This window comes from Misgurnus anguillicaudatus, chromosome 24 (genome assembly GCF_027580225.2).
Source record: "Misgurnus anguillicaudatus chromosome 24, ASM2758022v2, whole genome shotgun sequence".
Lineage (NCBI taxonomy): Eukaryota > Metazoa > Chordata > Actinopteri > Cypriniformes > Cobitidae > Misgurnus > Misgurnus anguillicaudatus.
In genome coordinates this window covers 11,601,671-11,625,854 of record NC_073360.2, presented here as the reverse complement: position 1 = coordinate 11,625,854, position 24,184 = coordinate 11,601,671, and the positions used below count along the sequence as shown (strand labels likewise).

Sequence of the window (24,184 nt, the reverse complement as noted above, 5' to 3'; positions counted from 1 at the left end):
TTTTAACCTATAGAGGCTAGGTGCATTCTGGATCGATGACGTGTAATGGGTGAAATATGTAAGTAACCTACAATTTTATGTTTCAATCAGAGATAAAAATATTATTGAGCTCAGATCTAAATGCCACCTCCATTAAAAGTGAGATAATGATATTAACCGAATGCTCTCGGCACATATTGGGGCGGTTTCCCGGAGAGGGATTAGGCTAGTCCCAGACTAAAATAAATGTAAGAGCTGTCCAAACTGAAAACCACTTGCACTGACATCTTAAAATACATCAGTTTGTTTTGCCTCAAAATGCACCCAAGTAATGTTTTTAGTAAGGTATGTTTCTTCAAACTAGCCATATTTCCTAATTAAACTAAGGGCTAGTCCTGGTTTAAGCTAATCCCTGTCCGGGAAACCACCCCATAATAGATTCATCAAATACCTTTGCTTTAAATACGCTTAATCCCAGCCTCACGTCATTCATAAATACTGGTTTGTTGGCAGAATCCATTATGCACCTGATAAATACACTTATTTACAAGAAAACGCACTTAGATGGTTTTGCTTCTGAGCTTTTCATATGTACACATATAATCGAGTTGCTATATGGCTTTAAAAGGTTTTCTAAGCACGAGAAAATTATGGCTTGTAGTGTGCATTGTTGTGCATAAATTAACAAAAGCACAGTTTAAGAATAAAAACACCATCATTCATATACTCTAGATCTGAAAAAATCTGAGACTGCATGTGCCAAGCTAAAATTTGCTGATGTCAAGACATAGACAGAATTGTAGTTACGAGAACATTGCAGGAAAATATTGTTTTTCCTTGTCTCCAAAGATTAACCACTATACATCCGAGACCTAGTGAAGCACACAATGGAAAAATACATTGCACATTTATCCAATAAACGAAAACAAAACGCATACAAATTAAGACGAATGTTGCAATTTCGCACCCAACCCCTCTAGGGTTACAAGTCCCGTTACTTAATTAGATACTTAACACACGCCACTTGCAAATATACCCGGGACACACAATGCATTTTGGAGATGTACTGCATTGAGACGCTACTGAGAAAATAAGTACAACGCTGCTAAAACAAAGACTTTTTTCCAGTTATCACCGGGCCGCGTGATGCAATGGCCGTGGCAGTCGTGCAAACCATCTTCATTCATCACAGGTAACCTGTCGCTTTCGCTCAGATTTTAGGCGATATCCGGTGCCAAGAACAAACATCCCATCTGTCACAAAGGCTTTGCCTCAGCAAACAGCCTCTCACTCTCTCGACCTCATGATATGACCGCAGGACTCAGAAAATATCAGTACAATATCAACATCAACCACCTGATATAAACCACAGGAAATGAATTTGGGTGGACTTTGAAACACACGCACGCACACACACATATATAAGCACATCTAGATATTAAAATGACACCTTCTTAGTAGAGAACACCATGGCACTTGAGTTATTTGGTCATTTGCATTTCCAAAAAAAAAAAAGAAATTGAAACTGGACTACTGTGCTGGCACTAAAAAGAAAATGCATTAACCTCTAATGCATTTCAATCTCCACTTAAAGTTTTAGATCAGAGTTTCAGTGTTTTTCTGGTTATCATGGTCCCATTCTGATATCAAAAAGCCCTTTTCTCCATTGATGGACATTGAAAAGTAGTCTCATGTTCTTACAAAATTAATACTGTATTTCACAAATGTAGATGTTTCGGCAGTGGCCAATTATTTTGAAGGCTTTTTGGAAAGCACAAAATGAAATTCTGTCTAGTGAAGAGCTTGAGACCGTGCATGCTCTTTTGGTAGCATAAGTCAAAGCATTTTTAGGGATGACACAGCAATTGAAAAGACAGAAACTACTTATTGACAGAGACAAACAAGTAGCCATTAAGCTTGAATTATTGAGACAGCTAATCCAAAGATCTGATCTTGGCACACAAATCAAACTGTTGACCATATTTTACTTAACCATGTATTGAAACAAACCAGGCTGTTTAGATGTATGTCAGTCATTTATGTGTGGCAGGTGTAAAAAATTGGTTAACTGTAACGCATTTGTGTGATGCTCTTCTTTTGTCTACTGTATTTGACCGCCATACACCACATTTGAAGAGCTGTAATCTGTCAGTGAAGTTCAAGGTTTACTCATGCATTCATGTATCCACCAGCCACATCTATCAGTACTGCCAGGTTGAGTGTTTCAGAGAGAGCCCGTGCGAGAGGAGGACCTGTCTGCATTTGTTTATGATCAATCAAACTAATAGGTCTCCTTGGGCATGTTGTTTACAATAGACTTATTTCTCCCAGTTCGATCGTGTATTTACTGCTTTTCTCGCTCCTGTCAAAAGGAAATATGGCTCTTAACTGCGCTTGATTCCACCAGCGAACTCACATTAGCGACTCTACCCCATTCCTTGGCGTTTCAGCCCAGCGTATTTTCTCTCTAAACTAGTGTCTCTTTCACTCGTCTCTCACACGCTTTAAAACGTGTAATTTCTAGCTGTCCGGACTGATGCCTGTGGCAGCCTCTTCGCCTCTCAAGACCAACAATCATCAGATTTGTTCATGATCCATGCTGGGGGAAAACGGGTGCATGCGTGCTACGGGCCCAGTCGTGTTTCATTAAGACCCTCAGACTCCACTAAACAGCCCTAAATGTATATCTGAAATCATGCTACAGTTCCAAACGTTAAGATTACATTCTAAAACAGTGGCTCAGTGGGTTGCTTCACAGCAAGAAGGTCCCCGGTTCGAGCCCCGGCTAGGTCAGGTGGCCTTTCTGTGTGGTGTTTGGATGTTCTCTCTGTGTCAGTGTGAGTTTCTCTGGTTTCCTCCCACAGGGCAAAAAACATGATAGTTAGGTGAACTGCGAGATACCATGTGTATGGATTAACTGATTCTTGCCATGAATATAGCCATAGATACTGGAATGGTATAAAGAAGAAGAACATATAGTGCCATTGTTTTGTGTGAAGATACACACCAGTATCGTAAGGTATGTTTGTAAAAACGACTTAAATGTGCTAATATAACTTAGGCCTAGTTCTGGATTAATCTAAACCCTGTCCGGGAAACTACCCCAATTAATATTTAAAAGATGTAAAAACAAACATGCAGTAAAAATCCTTGTCTAATATACCATTTACGATTTAGCATTAAAGGAACAGTATGTAGGATTGTGGCCAAAACTGGTATTGCAATCACAAAACTTGTGGCTAAAACTGGTACTGCAATAACACAACTGGTGGCCAATACACAAAATTACAACATAAACATCAGTTGAGGGCTTCAACTCCAGCGCAATGTTGCGCCAGGTGTTTTTGCTAGTTTCAGCCTGGCGCAGTTATCATTTTCACATTCAGCGCCATGTTATTTAAATAACAAATGCATGTGCACCCATGGGTGTGCACGTCTGAAAACGAGTGTTCAGGTGCATTGTTGGTGCGTTGCTATTTTGAGGCAACTAAAATAGACTATGGCGCAATATTGTTTTTGTTATTAAAAGAGCGCGTTAGAAATATGCGGGACGATAACGTGCGTGCACTTTGCATATAACACACACACAGCAGTACATACAAATTTTTAAATATGAAAAATGAAAGGATTAAATTGCAAATTCTTGGCCGAAACCGAAAAAGAGGAAAACCGAAACACCGAAATAAATTATTATGCCAATTATTAGTAGCATTGCATTTATGGCTATCACTGTGTACTGACTTTACTAGGGGTGTGACGGATCACAAAACTCACCGTTTGGATCACATTACAGTTTATGAGTCACGCGTCGGATAATTTTTCGGAAAAGCAAAAGGGGTGGGAAAAATCAGATAACAAATAAAAAATTGCAAACATTTATAAAAAAGAACAAAGTTACATTAATACATTTATGAGATTAACATTAGGTACAGAAATCAAATTAAATGAATCATAACACTGTCTTTATTGTATAAATTAAATATATTATTATTTTTTAGAGCTACAGAAGTGATTTTATCTTTGTCTTGGGTTGTTTGATTAACATTAATGACACAGACTTAAGTAGGTTAATTGAGGTTACTGTCTCTTTAAATAAGCAGAGAGTGGTTTCTGACTGTAATCTATACATACACTTAAGACATAATCAAATGTTTTTATTAAAAAAAGAATACTGTGGAGATCATTTTGTTTATATGTGCCCTGTTAAGAACAGAAAGTTTTAATGTTCGTGTCTCCATTTATGCACTACTAAGTGCCCTTAAACAAGAGACCGAGGGCGAATCCCAAACAGCATAAACAGTCGCTCCACATACAAATGTTACGTTGTTTTTTGTTTCTCTATTCGCCAAATGTATGTTAATGGACTACAGTATGAGACACAATAGCGCAACTCTCTCTATAGTTTACACAGCAAGAGTTCTGATCTTTGAAGGGCATAGAAAGCTGCTCACTTTAGCGCCTTTTTGCGGTTAAATACATCCACACCGCAGACATGTTGCTTCAGACAAGCATGTCATCACAACATTTCGGCCGTGTTGTTTCGGTGATAAAAGTCTTTCGCCCGAAAACCGGAAATGCCATTTTTGGGCCATTTTCGACCTAAACTTTTCGGTGGCCGAATATTCAGTGCATCCCTATTTACAGCAATTAAAAGCCTGCTGATTTTACTTCCATGACTGAAAGAAAACAACTTTTAAAGAGAACCAAAGGGTTGCATACAAAAAACAAAAATTTCAATATAAATAAATAAAAACAACGTAACTTTTTAAACAACGCAATTTTCTTCTTCCTCTGCTTAGTTTTCAATTACAAATTCCACCATCTATACATCAAAAAATATATAGCTTGTAATGCGCATGCGCTTTAAGTTGCTTTGGATAAAAGCATTTGCCAAATGCATAAATATAAATAGAAAAATTGGCATGGCACGAGCATAACTGACTTTTAAAGGGAATGAGAGCTGAGACTCTCATTGGTTTATTGCACGTTATGCCCAAAACACACCCATTACTCATTACAAGAATAGGACCAACCCTTTTAGACTGTGCGCCAGGCGCACAAACCATTTTCCAGTCGTTAAAGTGGATTTGGACACGCCCTAAGTGCATTAGCACTTTAGACCATGCGCTTAGATCGTTAAAATAGGGCCCACAACATGTGCAATGCATACACACACACTTGTGATAGAAAAAATGCAAGACAGTGTATCCTGATAGTTTTAAAAATACATATTGCTTTTTAATGAAAAATGTAACCAGGACATAGTTTCATGCAATTCACCCAGTAATTTAAATAATAAAACAAGAATTTTTATATTCTAAAACACTACCACTACCAGCAAGATAATATTACATAACTATAGACCTACAATATTAAAGACCCACAGTGGAGTGAAAAGATGGGAGACAGAGATGCAGAGGTGTCCAGAAAAGCCTCATCTTCAGCCCTCCATCAGACAGCAGGAGAGATGGACAGTATGTCGACTGATTCTCCTCAGAGATTGATTGCCTGGAGTTGGCTGTCGGGAGAGATTAAGCTTTGTGGCTTCCCCAAAACGCCTGAAATGATCTTTGTGAAGCATCAGCCTGCCTAAACCAAAACCCTTCCTATCCAACCCAAAACAAATAAACTCTCACTGTTGGAGATAGGGCCCGGAGTAATACCTACTGACCGGTGAAATTCTCAAAAAATTCTTACATGATGGGTTATAACTCGTGAAGTACGGCCATATGTGCAATTTAAGCTTGATAGTCTCCTTTAATGTCCTACGTTATAAAGAGGTATAAAAAAGTTCAAATCTGTCTGACCACGTAGAGGGCAGTGGCTGGTGACAGATCAGAGCCAGACAAAAGCACTTAACTTTGACATTTGCAAGGCTGTAACTTCAGTTATGATAGAATGAGAGAGGAATGGAGGTCCGTGTTTATCTGACTCGCAGGTCACGGTACTTAAGGGCTTGAATTCCTCAAGGCAACCGTTTCTGCTTCGCTTTACATAGGCAGGGACAGTTAGGGTCCATCACACAAGTCTGCACTGCAGGGTTTCCGGCGTAGACAGACTTCTTGCAAGTTTTTAAGTGTCTTTATCACATTCTTATGTGTTCGAGGCAATATGCCATAAGTTATAAAAGCCTCTATATAAGCAAAACCCTTCATGAAGCACTTACTTATTGAGCGGTGTGGTAATATTTCCATCAGAGCGCAGAGCGCATTTCCGAAAATTCCGCTTCGCTCGCTCAATACGCTCAGCACCGCTCGCTCATCCCAGAATGCCCTTTGGTAATTTGCTAGTTCGAGAATCTGTAAAAACGGCTAGCAATAAGTTATGGAGTTCAAATATTGTTTTAATGAGTCGCCAGCCTTATATATAAATGTAAAGTTAAAATAAAAGTTAAGAATGATCAGGGAGAAGAAATTGAAAGGGAGTATGGAGAGACTGTGAGGGTTAGCAAAGATTCAAACTGGAATCTGAAGCGGCAAATAGCCAGAAAGCACGAGGATGTGCTATGCACATGGTAGTGCATCAAAAGGTGAGCTAGTTAGTTACATTCGATGATAAATGAATACATGAATAGGTAAGATAAGATTCTCGTGGTGAATGGAGCCCCAAATCCGATCATGATGATGCAAAATCATGGCCACAAATTTAGAAGTTATCTTTACATTATAATTTTCTTATTTAGTCTAAAGTATGGCCATAAATTAAGAATTCGTTTCCACGATTCAACAGTTCGTTCCTTATATTTTTACTCCAACGTGGAATGAATTATTATAATATTTCGTAATTACTTATTACATTTATTATTACTTAAAATTGTGAATTAGTAAAACATGTGGATGTTGTGGAAACAAATTGTTAATTTGAATTATATCTGGAGCTCCTTATTAGTTAAACTAGGTCTAATAGCCAACACACAACTGTACATAACTGCGATTTATCAGCTAATACTTTAATTAAATGCAATTATCCAAGAACATCAGTACAAAAAAACAATTAGGCTTACTACATTTTTTTTAATGTCAGAGCGGGATCTGAGTGGGAATTGGTTTATTTGCAAGCGTGAGCGGAAAGTTAACGGAGTGCTTGCTTGGGCGGTGAGCGACTGAGTGGAGCGCTTGAACAGCAGAGCGGAATATTTAGCGGAGCATCACACCACTCTGCTTCGCTCACATGCTCTGGTTCACACTAGACGCGTGTGTGGCGTCAAATTCGCGTCTACCGCGTGTAGTTTGCCGCTTGAACATTTTGAGTTTACTCACGTCATTTGCGTGTGAAAGCTGCACGTAAAATTCTAGTCATTCGATACATTCACACGGAAATTTGCGTCATGGGAGGGGCTTCTGCGATTCTGCTCGCTTCCTGTAATCACGTCACTACTAGAGCAAGCTCCTGATTGGTTAACGCGGTGTGTTTTTCCGGCAAAATTCAAATTTTTCAACTCCATGTTTCCCACGGAAACGTTCAATTCGCGCAAACTACACGCGCGAATAAGGCGGAATCACGTCTACCGCGCCGCGCTAAACACCTCATTTGCGCTGCAAGACCTCCAGACGTGCGTCAATTGACTTAACATTCAAATCACTCGCGTTTGACGCCACTACCACGGCTGGTCTGAATGCAGCATAAGAATGGACAGCTTATCCATAACTTAAAGATTTTGCTTTTTTAAAAACCACGCATAAACATACAAATACAAAATCAAAAATACATGTACATACATGTAGCTCATATAATATTGTAGCCCAGTTAATTAATAACATTAATATGTTTAAAGCAACTGAAAAAAGACCAAATGTAAGAACATGTCACAACCTCTGCCAGTGTCTCAAAATGGTCGGACCCCAGAGGGTTCAACTTTGATATTTTATGTAAGGGATAATGCAGCTACATTAATGTAAGGGTCTTATTTCGCAACAACAACCGGCTGCCTGTACATTATCCTGCTTATTACACTGCTTTTTATCTGGGAATAACAATCAGAAGCAAACGTTTCAACAAGCTGTGTAATAAACAGCTTTTTATGACAAAAAAGCCACCCTATACGATTAGATGAATACACTGCTTTCTGCTTGTTCGATGGAAGTTATAATTGGAAAAGATCTACAAAATCTAGGAATCTCTGGAAAATACACAATGAATCATACATGAGGGATGTATATCAGGAATTCAATGCATGTCATTCAAATGTTTGTATAAGATGAATCCGGCCATATGGATTAAGAATGACTAGTTTTCTTATTCAGAATAAATAAACATGAAATACACGCAACAGCACTTGAATCCACATAAATCTTTCCTCACAAGGGCCTAAGATACGACTTCCTCCTAATTACCTCTCTAATTCAATAATGAATATGTAAATATTCAGCTGTTGCCGTAGGACTGTGGGTTTGGTCTTGGTAAGCTTTTTATAATAGACTATTTACAGTGCATGACCTTGTATATATGCAAACATGGCAGATCGACTGTCTGGAAACGGTCCAAGGCTCTTGTTAGAAATCTTTCAGAGCAATGCAAAGTCAGATACACAACCGAGTTTGCGATGTTGCAGTAAATACACAGTGTCTTTTCAGCTGGGTAAACAGAGGAAGTATTGGGACGCTGTGCCTGTTTATACAATTATAAAGACTGAGTAATTATCCTAAATTATTCTAATGATGAGCAGTGCCATCGAAGAGATGTTTTTTTTCACATACCTAACAACATTTCAGAACCGTGCCAACAGACCTGTAAAGTCATTGCTGCCTTTTTTCATATTCGTCTTTAATAATTTACACTGAGACACGGGTAAGGTTACCTCTGGGTTGTAAAAAACTTTGGCTCTAAAGAGTCCTGTCACACTAGCATTAATAAAGAAACACAAGAAAACAAACGCAAGGACAAAACTCTCTGTCTGAATGTTGCATGAAGGCTGGTGAAGGGAAATAGGAAAGTTTATGACTCAATAAGGATGAAATTTTGGTTATAGACTTGAAGGCACATTTCTTTTCAGGAATTAGAAAGCTGCTTTAATGAAAAATACAACTTGAACCAAACAACTAAACAACTACAAACAAGCTAATCTAAAGCTGTCTGACCTGCTTGTGATCGTATATTCTGATCAAGTGGTGGTGAATTTGATTCATCTTGAATTTTTCGATCTTATTGTTATGGAAGACAGTCACTTTGGAGCATTTCTCAAATCATTCTTAAAATTTGCAAAATAATGCGTGTATTTCTCAAAACAATTTGTATAAACTGCACAACATCATGAATGTCCTGCATCTTGGCCTGTAACTTGTTTAACATACTTTTAAAATACGTAAATTTTTACGTCAGTGAGCATTTCAGTCCCATCAAAATGGCAAATCCTTGTGTGATTGTTCATGAACAAGACAGTCAAAATGTTTAGCCATGTTGTCAATATAAAGAGTACACAATTATAGGTGTCAGTATTTTTTGATGTGAAGTTACTCAATGGTGTGTGTGACAAAATTGATTGCAGAGATTGGACAGAATTCGCATTTACACACAATGTGGTACTAAATAAATCATATTTTACAGTGGAAATACGAATTTTCCTACGATGGACATCCTGGTGTCCCAGGCTGTCAGGCAGATTCGCATCCACATCACAACAGATATATTTTCTTGCAACATAGCAAATAATCACTCACATTGTACACGCCACAAGATATTCAGGCTGAATTTGTGCCAATTTTCCCCCTTACAACAATCCTAGGTAAAGTTCTGACCATCTACACCGATTATCTTAACAGATTTTCCTGTGGTGTGCAGTGCGTTAAGAGCGTCTGAATCTACTTGGAAGCACGTAGGGGCCGCTCCGATCGCGAATCCTAAATATTTAACATTTACGAGCAGATATCCTGTTGTGTGGGGAAAACCCTGAGGACAAATGCACACACACGCTGTAGATTGGATGGCCCCGTCACACCTCGTGTTTAATCCAACTAGCTGTCCCTTTAACTCCTAAAATATATTAACGCGATTTATAATTGTCTGACAAAATCACCATACATTTACATTGAAGCCTTACTGCTGTTGCTTTTCTCATCATGTCTTGTGGTGTTATAAGCTTTTGTATTTCAAGTGTGAGTTTTATTGTATATCGCATATTGCGTAGCCTACTAGCACAGACAATTCGGTGCAAATTCAAAAATATGACAGCATACACTGTTACTGTTACACAGAGTTACTACAAAACACGTGTGCGGCGCGGGCATATACAGCATGAATGATAGAGAGGGAGAGAATGCGCGCGTGTGTGGGGGAAACAATTATGCTAACCTTTTCTCAAGTCTTGATAAACTCGATCAGTCGTCTACTGCGTCTAGTTTGCCGCTTGAACATTTTGAGTTCACTCGCTTTATTCGCACGTGAAAGCTGCGCATGAAATTCTAGTCATCGAGACATTCACATGGAAATTTGCGTCATGGGAGGGGCTTCTGCGACTCCGCTCGCTTCCTGTAATCACGTCACTACTAGAGCAAGCTTCTGATTGGTTAACGTGCCGTGTTTTTCCACCAAAGGTCACATTTTTTTAACTCGCGTGTTCGCCGCACTAAACGCCTCATTCGCGCCGCAAGACCTCCAGACACGCGTCAACGCGACATAACATCAGCTTAACAACATCACATACACTTAACAACATCAGTTTGTTCAAGTTCAAACCGGTGCACAACATTTTGCTATGGTTTCTGGGTTGAACAACATTTTTCCTGGAAAAGGTGTACACGGTGTGCAACAGGGTTTGAGATACATTTTCTCTTGTTTGGTGGGTGTGTCAGAACTGCAGTCCAATCAGCAGCAACATGTAAATAAACCAAACCATACTAAAGAGAGAGCTCGCACATTGGGTCCAAGTTAAAATGTTCTCTTTCATTCTGGATGGCAAGGGCAGTGACTGTAACATCGAACGTATTTTACAGTATTAAACACCTATAATATTTATAACGATTTTATCAGGCTCCGGAAACATTTTAAAAAGAATGGCTTTCTCAGCTACCGTAGTTGCAACTCTTGCGTCATCAGAACAGGGTGTTCGACGCACCACCGTCTATGTTTAAAAAAATGTTGTGCAACATTTTGTCGGGGCTGAACGCAGCCCAGGTCAACTTTATGATAATGAGCTATGACACGATTCGGCGGCAATCAATCAGAAGGGGGAAAAGGATTCCAGAGAATGCATTCGAGCATCAGAGCATCCACTTTTTTTATAAGCGTCGTTGGCAGAGCAGCCATAGCGTTTTTGACGCTTTCGTCGGTGGTGGTATGAGCGTACAGTTATACAGTGATCTAACACTTCACATATTTATTTCAGCCATTTATCAATTCAGTTCACATTTACAAAAGTCTACAACATTAAATCATTCCCCGCCAGCCATTTTTTGAAAAGTTGCCTGCCAGCATGTTTTGTGATTTTCACAAAATGCCTTTCAGGAAAATTTTCTTCTACAAATATATAAACATACAAATATATCAAATGAAAGAACAGACCCTCTGCTTTAAAACAAACAAAAACAAACAAACAAAAAGGGAAAAAACTTTCATCCTATCTATATTTTTTCTAAAATTATTATTATTATTTTTTAATAATTTTTAGCAAAAAGCTGAAATAATAGCATTTTTGTGAAGGAATTTTGTTAGAGATCAGATTCAGAACGATTATCAAAACATACACGGAGTTTAAAATTAATAAATAACGTTGTGGCTTCAGATTTTTTTCATAAATTGGGTAAGTGAATAATCGCGGCATTGCAAATTAACATAAAAATTCATCAAATGTTTTCTCTTAATTGACGAGATAACTCGTCAATGGCGGGGAAAGAGTTAAAAAACAAAATGGAAAAACAGATTATGTCAAAAAGGTCAACCATTCTGTATGTCATGACTTAAGGGTTGTTCACATTATAACGAATCAACGATAACTATTAACTATAAAAAATATAAAGTTTTAAAAATTGTTTTATATTAAAGAGAATAGCGGAGTTCACACCACAACTATAACAATAAAGATACAATGAACAATATTATTCGGATAGTGATTTTTTTCCCAACTGATGAACGATAAACCATTGACAGCCAATCAAATCTATTTCAACTTCAAGTGCACGCGCATTTGAAATAACAGCTGGCATTGTTGAGAAGCTTATGAGGTCCATAACATAAAATTACCTCAGGTATACAAGCGCTGATACAGTTTCTGTGAAATTCACTACGTAATGCTTTATATTCTACTACATTGACGACACCAAAAGGTAAGATATTAGATTACACAAACTACTAACGTTAGATTCACTGTTTAGAGTTACGCGAAAAGCAGCATGTTGAGGACATCTACTGGTTATACCCGCATGACATATGACGTATAGTGTCTGTGTGAACAAGCTGCACAGTGGCATTCAAATTACGCTTACGGATGAGGGACAAAAAAGTCAATGTCCGTTCGGACCGAGATCTATGATTGGTTAAAGCGTAACTAAACCCTAAACTAACTTTTTTTAGTTAATGATCTGTAAGAATGGGGCTTTATTAGTGCTGTTCATTGATTTTAGTAAGTTTTTTTGACATTTGGATATAAAGTGTTTCAATACTACATGGTGTAAAAACGTCTAACCTCTTCAGGTTGAACGGTGGCTACTGCAGTTGAATTACTATTGGATGTTGGGTCCAAAAAATGACTCGTGACGTCCCCTCTATCTCCTTGGGATCTGCCCACTTTTCTTGCATTTTTCAAATATTGCCAGTGGGTGGAGTCAGACTCTGACCAGGGGATTAGTTACGCTTTAAACATTTTTTGGTCCTACGCCTTTCACAGATGACATTAATTCCTACAAATACATTTAAACAACTTAACATAGTGATTGCAATCAGGATGTGAGGAGACTTTTAATCAGCATAAAAATTTTTTTTTTTGGATCAAATGAGATACCCTGCCTTTAAGTGATTTGCGCGTGTATGCGACGCGTGAACGAGTTAGCATAAAATTGGCGTTACCGTCCGGTGGTCTGGACGTTAATATAGTTATCGTTATTGTTAATGTTATAATGTGAACGGCCCTTTATGCGATGATCTCATTTCTAAATGTCTTGAGGTGTAAACTATTCAACAGAAACAAGTATATTATATTTAAAAAAGCTTTGCAATTTGTCCAAAACAATGAGAATTTGTTGTGCACAACTGACTTGATGATGTGAAGGTAAAACAAAGTGTTTTGATCTGAGAAATGCTCCAAAGCGACTGAGAAAAACTGTAATGATTTGTTTAGTGCATGAAAAAAATGTTAAATTAGTTGTCAAAACACTTTCATTCATGACAAAAAACTTCACACTATATCTGTAAATGTGTCCACACACCTGTGGGCAATAATTTAATAATATATTGTGATGTCTGACAATTAAAAACAAATGTTGAAAGATTACATCAGCGAAGAATCAATTTTTTGTGTTGTTTGTGTAAGTTATGTTACACACAACACTCTTAGAATGAATGTGTTAAAAACAACACATTAGTGTTGATTCTGGGACAACACACTAAATGCATTGTCCCAGAATCGACCTATCTCTGTGTTATTATTGAAACAACACATTTTGTGTTACTTTTAACACAACTTGTGTTATATTTTAACATAAAATCAACACAAAATGACACATAATGTGTTAAAATTACACATAATGTGTTAAAAGCTTAACGCACAAAGATGTGTAAAAATCCTTTCTAAGAGTGTAGTCCTGGCTTAATCCAGACACTGTCTGGGAAACTGCCCCTAAATGATATTAATGCTGACAAAAATGATCAAGAGTTATAAAATAGTAAAGTTTTTTTTTTGTGCTTACTGCCCTCCCAAACTTTTTTCATTACCACCAAAAATCCCCTCCCAAACTTGTTTTATGCCCTATGGTCAAAACAGTGTCCCATATTACCTTTTAAAAAGGACCCTTATATGGTACAGATATGCATACATTTAGTACCAATATGAGCTATATGTAGCTTTGTATCTCTTGGCATATATGGTAATATATATGGGCAATACAAAAAGTTCTTGAGGCAAAACAAAACATTCATATACTGTATGGCATTTGCGCCTTTAATCCTTTTAAAACAAATAGGATCCCAAAGTGTACCATATTTGTGGAATGTGCTTTTTAACAATACGGATGACATTTCCCCTGTCCGTTTATTTATGAGGAATATCCCCCACTGTGGCACGCCAAAATGCCAAAAACAAATGTTAATAGAGTAACATGTACACATTCCTTGCATTAGCCATGGAAATAGATTGAAGTGCTGAAGTGTTATCCTAACTGGGAACCTCCAGAAGCACTTTGCATTTTTCAGTGAAACTGCGTTACCTTCTGCTTTCATTATTCAGAGCACAGAACAAGGATGCATCTTTCCCAGCAGAGACACAGACCTACTCTCAACATGAAGTCCACTAGATACAGGAAACTGGCTTACCTGTGGAGACAAAAGAAATGAATATGAGACACAATCCAGGTTGTGATGCATATTTTGAGAATACAGAACACACGCACGCACACACAGTTTGTTAGTAACTAATGGTTGATAAAACAGCAGCGTTTCTATACAGCCAACTGAGCAAAGCTTTTAACATCAACATTTTTGGCTAGAACCGCATTTCTTTAAAATAAAAACTTCTACGATTAAAGATGAACGATAGCCGGCGGACACCGATAAAGACAGGGAGAGCATTTAATAATTACCGTAGATTTACAAAAGGGATCGACTGTGTCTGTGTTGGAATGTGACGCTACGTGGCGCCAGCATTACTTCACACATCGCATTTGGACACACACTCACCATATGGCATCTTTGCATAATGATCAATTACAAACATGCGGCCTGAAAGCTGTACATAAATAAGCGGTATGCACGCTTATCATGCTCATCAACAGCAGAGAGGAAATGAAAGTATTATAGATCAGAGCATAATTACAATGACAAAGCGTAAAATTATATCAAATCTGTGTCTCGGTTTAAATACGATGCAAGTTGTCATGCTTGTTTCAAGACAAATCCATTATCACCAACAATCATAAGATGCATATGGTAGCACACTTACAAATCTTCAGAGCCTGTATATTGTACATAAGCATTACATTACTTTATGTGCTGTAAGTCTGTTATATTTCTTATAACTGTAACCATTAGCCTAGATTAGAATTAGCCTAAATTAATTGTATGTTTTGGTTATATATGTGGTGATAATTCCCCTTATGCTTATGGTTCGTCATTTGAAGAATTACCACTGCCATGGTGAAAAAAAGTAAATAAACATGCATTCTGCAGGGAAATATAATAGTGTGGGGAAAATGCTACTACACTGCTAAAATGTGTTGTTTTAACTTAAAAAAGTAGGGGAGAACCGGGGCGAAAGTAACACGGATGAAAGTAACAAAGCGATTTTCTCTGAGCCCTGATTACATCTGCATTCTAAACTATGATAGCATCTTTAGCACGCAACCCTTGACCAAGCTGACAAATATTGCGTTATTTTGTCACCGTTTTGCGCGTTTTGATCCAGAAAGCTTTTATCAACCTCGAAAAGTAAATCCCGCAAGCAGTCATTTTTTTCTTATAACGCATTGTGTTTCTTGTTTCTTGTGTTACGGTACGGATCAATCTACCGTTTATTTTGTGCTCTAACACATCCTAAAGTTTCACTTCACAGAGTTTTTCAAAATAAAAGTAAGTCGTGTTTAAATATCAGGAGTTCCTGTCGGGATGAAAGTAACACTTGTTACTTTTATCCCGCTGCTAATACTGTTGCATTGTGTTACAAATTGATATCATTCTGATTTTATTTTCATAATACTGTTTATACTGTTGAAAAATGTTTTATTCTCAACAATTCAAGTTTGTTCTGTCGGGTTGCTTTCAAAACATTTAATGAAACTTAAATTTAAACTGAAATTTAAAATGAAAATGTAATTTTTTTTGCAAAGATAAATGACAAAATATGTTTGCAGTTACATATTAACAAGGTCAAAGTCATGTATATTTACTAAAAACAAGTGTAACACAAAATTCGAAAAAACTTGTTCTGTTGTGTTACAACAATTACAAAAAGTAACAATGCGCCAGAAGCGTCATGCCTATTCAAACTGAGGGTTTTTTGAGCCAAATGGATTTTGCATGCAACCTCAAAATCAAAGAAGCGTCCATTATTCTGTTACTTTCTTTTAATCTGTTTAATATGCACAATATTATCAATTCTGTGCTGCATCCTTGTCACTTTTTAGAGATTTTTGCCATTTTGATCGTGTAACATTACTTTATTCTGGCGGCAGGCGCAGACGTGATGTCATCAGTGTCTGAGCGCCCTCACAAGCTCTTTACTCTTGCTGCTGCATTTTGCTATCTGAGGAATTAAAACATGTAAGAAATGCTCACAACATTTTCAAACCCCAGTACGGTAATGTGCAGTTAACCTCCTCTGTGTAGAAAATGTATGGTTTAAAATGTGACCATCTAGACGTTAAATTAGTAGAGATTTCTAGATTCATCTTCTTGGTACAACGCCAAAGTTCGCCAGTTCACGGGGTGCGGAATCACACATACTCACATATGACGCAAAATGTAATGCAAAAATCCATTCCTCTAGTAATTTTATCTAAACATATTTTTTAAATCATTATTGAACATTAAACTCAATCACGTGGCTATAGCGTATGTCCTTTTTGTTGTTTATATACTTTGGATTTAAAATTACATTAATTTCATAGGATAATGCAGTTGTTGTGCAAAATGCATTAATGACACCATTAAACAAAACGTAAATAAACAAAACATGCCGTTTCAGATGTAAATTTGATGCAAATATGTCATTATTCTAATTGAATAGTATTTGATATGAAAGTTTGTCAACACTTTTATTTTGGAGGTTTTTGCATGAAGGCGCTCAGATTGTTAGAAATGTTGGTGCCATGGAAAAGCCTGAAAGCTCTATAATATTTCGTTTGATGTCTGTGTATACACAAATTTATGTGAGCTGTGCACACTGTGCCCCCTTAAAAAAGATGGTGCATGACTTCCCTGCAATGCGCTACCTATGTTCAAAGTGAAATTATACTGAAGTGGTTTTACATTTGTATAAAATTCCTACTGGTATTGATAGACCGCACGTGTGAGTTATTGACCACAGCAAAAATATATCTCTGTCTTTTATTTAATGTCTTTTAATTACATTTTTCTAAGAAATGATACTTAGCTAATCTAATTAAACTAATATTTTTAGATTGAATAACTTAAAATTTTAAGGCAGCACGAACACTTACTTTTTTAAGTTGAAACAACAAATCTTTTTTTATTGAACTAGCCCAATTTACATTAAAAGTAGGAATGATTATGTTGAAAAAAAGATAATTATTTAAATTTAAATGCTCAGTTCCTATTTAGCACCTGGTAAAAGATTGCAAACAGGATTGCAACATCCTACTGTGGCAAATGTGATAATCTATTGATGAAATATTGAAATATTATGTAAATGAAACACCGTAAAAGTGGTGTAAATGTTATTTAAAAAATGCTTTTCGAAAGGGACAAACCCAGCCATTGGATTAAATTAACCCAGAAAATGTTTATATCTGACCCAATCATGGGTTAAAACAACACAGCATTTGGGATTAAAACAACCCAGCATGTGTTAAATTACAACACAATGAGTAACACCTAACGCTGGAAATAGGTCAACATTTTTAGAGTGTAGTAAGGGTAAAAAAAATCATGAATTTTGACCCATTAGATTTTTTGAAATTCAATGCACAGGCATATTATATTTTATATCATTTTAATGAATTTTCATGAATATGTTAGTTTCAAATTGTAATAGTTTTCATTATCATAATGTACTGTAGTAAAAACAATAATTATTATCCTAACCCTAAATAAAAATGTCTTCTATAAGAATTATTACTAATATACAGTATTTCATTTATAAAATTATACTATACTAATAATAATAGTAATGAGAATTAAAAAATACATATAAAAAATTATTCAAAATGATTTTGACCATTTCGATTTTCTGAAATTTAATGCACACGCATATTTTTAATTCACCAGGTGTTTGGGTGTTTAGAAGATTCCAGGCTGTTACAAAAGGTTTTTTTTATATAATAAAGTTTTTACTATAGTTAGAAAACTCTCATGTCATTTTATTTTTTTAAAGTTTAGCAATACTAAAATTACCCAGGATTGTGTCTGTAAGTTTGCATTAAATTTGCTTAATGTGCAAATTTCAAGCACACCTGTACGCTCCACATTATTTTCAGGGTTACACTGCTGAAGTATTCAGTGCTTACACAGTATGTAGCTTCCATTTATTTATTTAGTGCAGCCTGCAGAAGAGAAGAGAACGCTGCGACATCATTTATATCTCTTCCCATTGACCACAGTTCAATTGTAAAGATCAATTGGAATGGGCAAAACTGTGTGATGGAACCTAATTTGGTTTTATTGGACTGAACTTTAACTTTTTGCCCCAAAAAACCCCAAAGATGATCTGACAACGCATGCCGCCTCAAATCACAGGGCTTAACAAATCAGAATGGTAAATTAACTGGCCTACTGGAGCGCTAGGTGCATTGCGCAACCTTGAACCGTATAGTATATTTCTATTGGCTGTGATAGCGGTGATGAGAGCTTACTCCAGTTTTGACAGAGTGTAGAAGTCAATTTGGCCTCTGCCACTTTAACCTGGTTAATTTTGGAGTAAGCGATGCATACGCTGCCTCTTCAGATCCGCACCCACCGCCGTCATTCGTAAAGCTAGAAGACAGAGGTATTGTGTGCACGGGAGAGCAGCTTTGGTATGAATAGAACAGAAGTACTGTAGGCACAGGCGTGTGGGGATCAATCTGGGAAATTACAAAAGCGGAGAAATGAACAACTGAGCTAGAATAATGAGGTAATTCATCACAGCTTGTCAGAGTTCTGGGCTAAGGGAGGACTACAAGAGAAAAACTTTCCCCCCTTGATTCATACTATTTGTGTTCTTGAGCCTGGTGAGTACTATACTGATATGCCATAACCTATCATCTAAATTATACATGCTCTCTATTTCAAAGCATAGTATTTGATCAAACTTTTATCAGTCCTAGAACAATGCTGGGTCAAATATCAAACCAAATAAAAAAACAGGCCCATTTGGTTTCTTTGACAATGTATTACATATAAATATATAATTTTCATGAATATGTACTGTAGTACAAACAATAATGATTATGCTAACCTAACCCTTCAATGCATTTAGGGGTGTGGTCCTGGTCAAGACAATCTCCTGAACTCCATACTGAATGTCAGAATGGGAAAGAAAGGTGATTTAAGCAATTTTAAGTGTGACATGGTTATTGGTGCCAGACGGGCCGTTCTGAGTATTTCACAATCTGCTCAGTTTCTGGGATTTTCACGCACAACCATTTCTAATGTTTACAAAGAATGGTGTGTAAACGAAAAAACATCCAGTATGCGGCAGTCCTGTGGGCGAAAATGCCTTGTTGATGCTAGAGGTCAGAGGAGAATGAGCCGACTGATTCAAGCTGATAGAAGAGCGACTTTGACTGAAATAACCACTCGTTACAACCGAGGTATGCAGCAAAGCATTTGTGAAGCCACAACACACACAACCTTGAGATTGTAGCCCAACCGGCAGATGGGCTACAACAGCAGAAGACCCCACCGGGTACCACTCATCTCCACTACAAATACAATTTGCACGAGGTCAGCAAAATTGGACAGTTGAAGACTGGAAAAATGTTGCCTGGTCTGATAAGTCTCAATTTCTGTTGAGTCATTCAGATGGTAGAGCCAGAATTTGGCGTTAACAAAATGAGAACATGGATCCATCATGCCTTGTTACCACTGTGCAGGCTGGTGGTGTAATGATGTGGGGGATGTTTTCTTGGCACATTTTAGGCCCCTTAGTGCCAATTGGGCATCGTTTAAATGCCACGGCCTACCTGAGCATTGTTTCTGATCATGTCCATCCCTTTATGACCACCATGTACTCATCCTCTGATGGCTACTTCTAGCAGGATAATGCACCATGTCATAAAGCTGGTTTCTTGAACATAACAATAAGTTCACTGTACTAAAATGGCCCCCACAGTTTTCAGGCTTATACACATTCAGGTATACTGTATATGTTGTGCAGTAAAATCACACTTTCACAGATGATACTCGACGGCCAATAATTAACCTCCAAACATGCTGCCATTTGTATCCCGTATGCTGCAGGAATGTTCACACAATCCCACTTCCATTTGGGAAGAAAATTGAAGTCGTGAAATAAAATGGAGTATTCTAGTCTCTTACACATTCTGCTCTTTCTCTTGACCCTCCAACATTTCTCATATCCTGTGCCTTTATGAAGCCCGGGGTCAAACCTCCAGAGCCCTCTGCAATCCTTCATCCACACAATTGCAACTCTTTGTCTTAGCTTTTCCTCTTAGTCTGACAAAGGCACACTAGCAAGGCAAACCCCTAAAGTTTCACTTCATACTAAAGCTAACAGCAAAGTCAAACATTAATCTCCGAATAATGAAGTTTGTACCTTTACAAACACACAAGTTCATATCTGGTTGCAACTCTTCCTTTATATGGTATTCTCAGAAGAAATGTATATAATACATAAAAACATTTGCTGGACCTAGTCGTGGGCCGAGAAACCAAAGAATGATGCTATAGCTTTTCTGTACCCCCAAATGAAGGTGTGTGGTGCTGGCAATACCAAGGTCATGAAGTGATTCCAAAATGACGTAGCTACCAAATGCATAAATGCAGATTTGCTGTCAAATGCAGAATGTTTGGCCCATATTTTGGCCGGTGAAAGTCTCATTTCCAAAAAAGACAGCCAGATATTGTGATATCTTACCATGCAGAGGGCATTTTTCAATATCACATTGGAGCTCCTGCCCCTGCCGGAGCAATAATTTCAGATCTGGTCTACAGCACCATGGGGTTTTAACTGAGAAGCCAACTGAGGAGAGCCGGAGGTGTTATTTCATGTGGTTCTGCATCACTCCACCCAAACCTATTTTTCTCATATAAATTTACAGCGTTAGGGAAGACGTAGCTCTTAAATATGACACTTCAGGCGTATTTCATTCTTGAAAACTTTGGTTTGTAAAGCAAAAAGAGTCAACTTTGCTCTGTGGCATTTAAAAAAAGATCAATTGCCACATTTCTGTTTTGTGCCTACATAAAATTTATAGACAAATAACTCTTCTTTGAATGTCCAATTAAATATTGATTACATCATTTTGACTGTACATAAAAATCTTTTATGACTACTATGAAATTTGTGCATGGCTTATGTCCCTGGCCTTTCCAATCCATTATAAGCAAGACAATGTGTTTTAGAGGCACTGCTGCCTTGAACCTCTGGCCTTGTTCAATTTAGCCAGGCCTTGGGTGAAACATTTATTTACTGTGGTTTGTTTAAAGGGACACTCCACTTTTTTTTGTAAATATGCTCATTTTCCAGCTCCCCTGGAGTTAAGCGTTTGATTTTTGCAGTTTTGGAATCCATTCGGGTGGTCTCTGTGTCTGGCGCTAGCACTTTTGGCGTGGCTTGGCACAGTCCATTGAATCTGTTTGGACCATTGGCATCACACAAAAAATAACCAAAGAGTTTGGATATTTTTCCTATTTAAAACTTGACTCTTCTGTAGTTACATTGTGTACTAAGACCGACAGAAAATTAAAAGTTGCATTTTTCTAGGCAGATATGACTAGGAACTTGTAAGGGTTTTGTCTTGTGTTTTGTACTTTTATTTTGACACCCCGTTCTGTTCCGGCTTTAATTTTGAAATATCATCATGCCATGTTTCACTTCCCACTTGCTGTTTGTTGAGTATAAAGCCACTTCCTTTTATTCATGTCACTGCTAATTATTACATTGCCTGTTACATAGCCTGTCTGTATTATAGGCTACCCGTTATCTCTTATCCTGCATTTTTTTCCTTGTCTGGCAGTTTTTTGACCCGTGCCTGTTCATTTGGATATTGTTTGTTTTGGTGCCTGCCCTGACCTATTGCCTGTTATTGGATTATGTTTTGGATTGCCCCTTTTGGATGTGTTTGCTTGCCCTTTTGGGATTTACTTAATAAACCTCTTTTGCACATGGATTCAACTCTTTTTTGCTTTGTTTAAAGCAACCACGTTACAGAACTATACTCTCATTCTGGCGTAATAATCAAAGACTTTGCTGCTGTAACTTGGCTGCAGGAGGTGCAATAATATTACGCAGTGCCCGAAAATAGTCCGTAAAATAGCTATTACGCAGCTATTTTCCGTCTGTCTTAGTAACTACAGAAGAGTCAAGTTTTAAATAGGAAAAATATCCAAACTCTTTGGTTATTTTTTAGCGCAATGCTAATGGTCTAATCAGATTCAATGGATTATGCTAAGCTATGCTAAAAGGAGATCAGCTGAATGGACTCCAAAATCGTAAAAATCAAAAGTTTAACTCTAGGGGAGCTGGAAAACAGTCATATTTCAAAAAAAGTGGAATATCCCTTTAACTGATACAAATATAGAGAATTCGATGGGTGACAGAAGAAAAGGTTGTGAGAAAATGATCAAAAAATGGTCCCAAGATGTCATTGGGATGTTCATACATACCATTTAGTTACAGATATTAGATATTAATATGCACTCCTTGGTACCAACATGTTCCTTAGAAGTACTAATATCAACTCTTTAGGTACAAAGATGTACTTTTTAAAGGGTACTGCCCCAAGTACAGCTAGGGGACTATTTTCTAACATTGCCATCCTTTGGTTGTGATTTCAGCAGCCTTGCTTACATGTCAAGATGTGTTTATATGAAAGCACAAGCATTGTCCATGACTTTAACAAACTTTCCACTTGCATAAACATGCACCAGGATGAAAGCGATCACATGACCTTGTCTATTTGACCTCTGCAGCCACCTGCTGTGGAAAGATACAGTCAGGAGTGTAAGAGCAGAAGTGCTCCTAAGATTTAACGCTGGTAAGAGCGGATTGAAATAGATGACTTTGCATCTCCCTCTCGTCTGCGGGGTCCCTGGCTTGTGGCTTTGGCTCCCAGAGTGATTTTTAATCAGAGACTGTGACAAGTGCCAATCTGTTTTTCCCTCACCAATGGCCTGCGGCTCTCCTCCTGAGCCCCGGTGAAGGAGAACGCGGCCATTACACCCCAGAAACTCTCATCAGCTCTACCTGATGCTGCCCATTGACTCATGTGCACCGAGAGTTAGGACGTGGGACCTCAAGTTGCCCCGGGCACGAATATTAAAAAGTGGGCGGTCCAGTGGTTGACAAGCCTCTCATCCATCTTTATCGTGTTGGGAACAGGCCTGATACCGAGGCACCGGTGCATGGGAATGGTTCTTTTGACAGCCGTGTCGGGAATTAAATTCCTTTAATGGAGCGCTCTATATACTGAAATGAGAGAATAGGCCTGCTTTTCATCCGCTAATGGCATCAGTCTTACCTTGAGAATATGGATGAATAGAAGGAAGCATAGATCCAATGAACAGGAAATGGAAGGAGTTCCCTTTCAGTCGGTCACTACGACGTCACGTCGTGACCGACGAATTGGGAGCTCGCTTAGAGAGACCAATCTGCTTCGAATACTACTAAAACGCCAATGAACTTGGCATTGAGATATTTGCATAATGCTGGCGCCGCCCCGCCAGGTGCGTATATAAGGCGCACGTGCAAATAGGGAAATCAGCTTTTTTCGCTTCGAAAGCCGGCTTTATCTGACTGAGAAGCTACTATCTGCTCTTCTGGGAACGGTTGCTGAAGTTGATTGACAAGCAGTACTAACACAGCGGACGCTCGCAGTATTCCACTGCTCTGCATATTTTTTGTTTTGAGTTTAGTGTGTGCGTTGCCTTTCCCTGTGCGCATCATCAGCTGAGCACCTAAAGAGTGATTTCCCTAAAAGAGTGATACGTGAGAGCTCTGTGTCTTTTTAAAGACAGCCACTCTCTCGTATATTCGGAGATCAGCGTCCTTTTCAGGATTGCTTTTCGTCCGTGCGATCTTGGATGTGAGAGGTATAAGGGTTCCAGTTACGGTCACGAGCGCTGTCTTCATGCTTGGGCATCAAGCACTCTGAGGCTGCGCTCGTGGAGAGTTTTTGTTCTCTCTGTGAGAGCATAACCCTCTTGGATTGCGGAGACGACTGACGTT

General features: G+C 38.0%; 1 protein-coding gene across 5 annotated transcripts in view; it reads right to left on the bottom strand.

The window, feature by feature from the left end:
- The window catches only part of cadm2b (cell adhesion molecule 2b), a 153,931-nt gene extending 139,474 nt beyond the window's left edge, over positions 1 to 14,457 (bottom strand). For 2 of the 5 annotated variants that reach the window (XM_073862654.1, XM_073862657.1), the window contains exon 1: positions 14,331 to 14,454. In XM_073862654.1, the coding sequence (XP_073718755.1) occupies positions 14,331 to 14,343 (13 nt within the window). In that variant the 5' untranslated portion in view covers positions 14,344 to 14,454. Of the gene's footprint in view, positions 1 to 14,330 lie in introns of all 5 variants that reach the window. The other 3 variants (XM_073862656.1, XM_055195986.2, XM_073862655.1) reach the window with 3 other exon arrangements.
- Between the last annotated feature and the right edge of the window lie 9,727 nt (positions 14,458 to 24,184).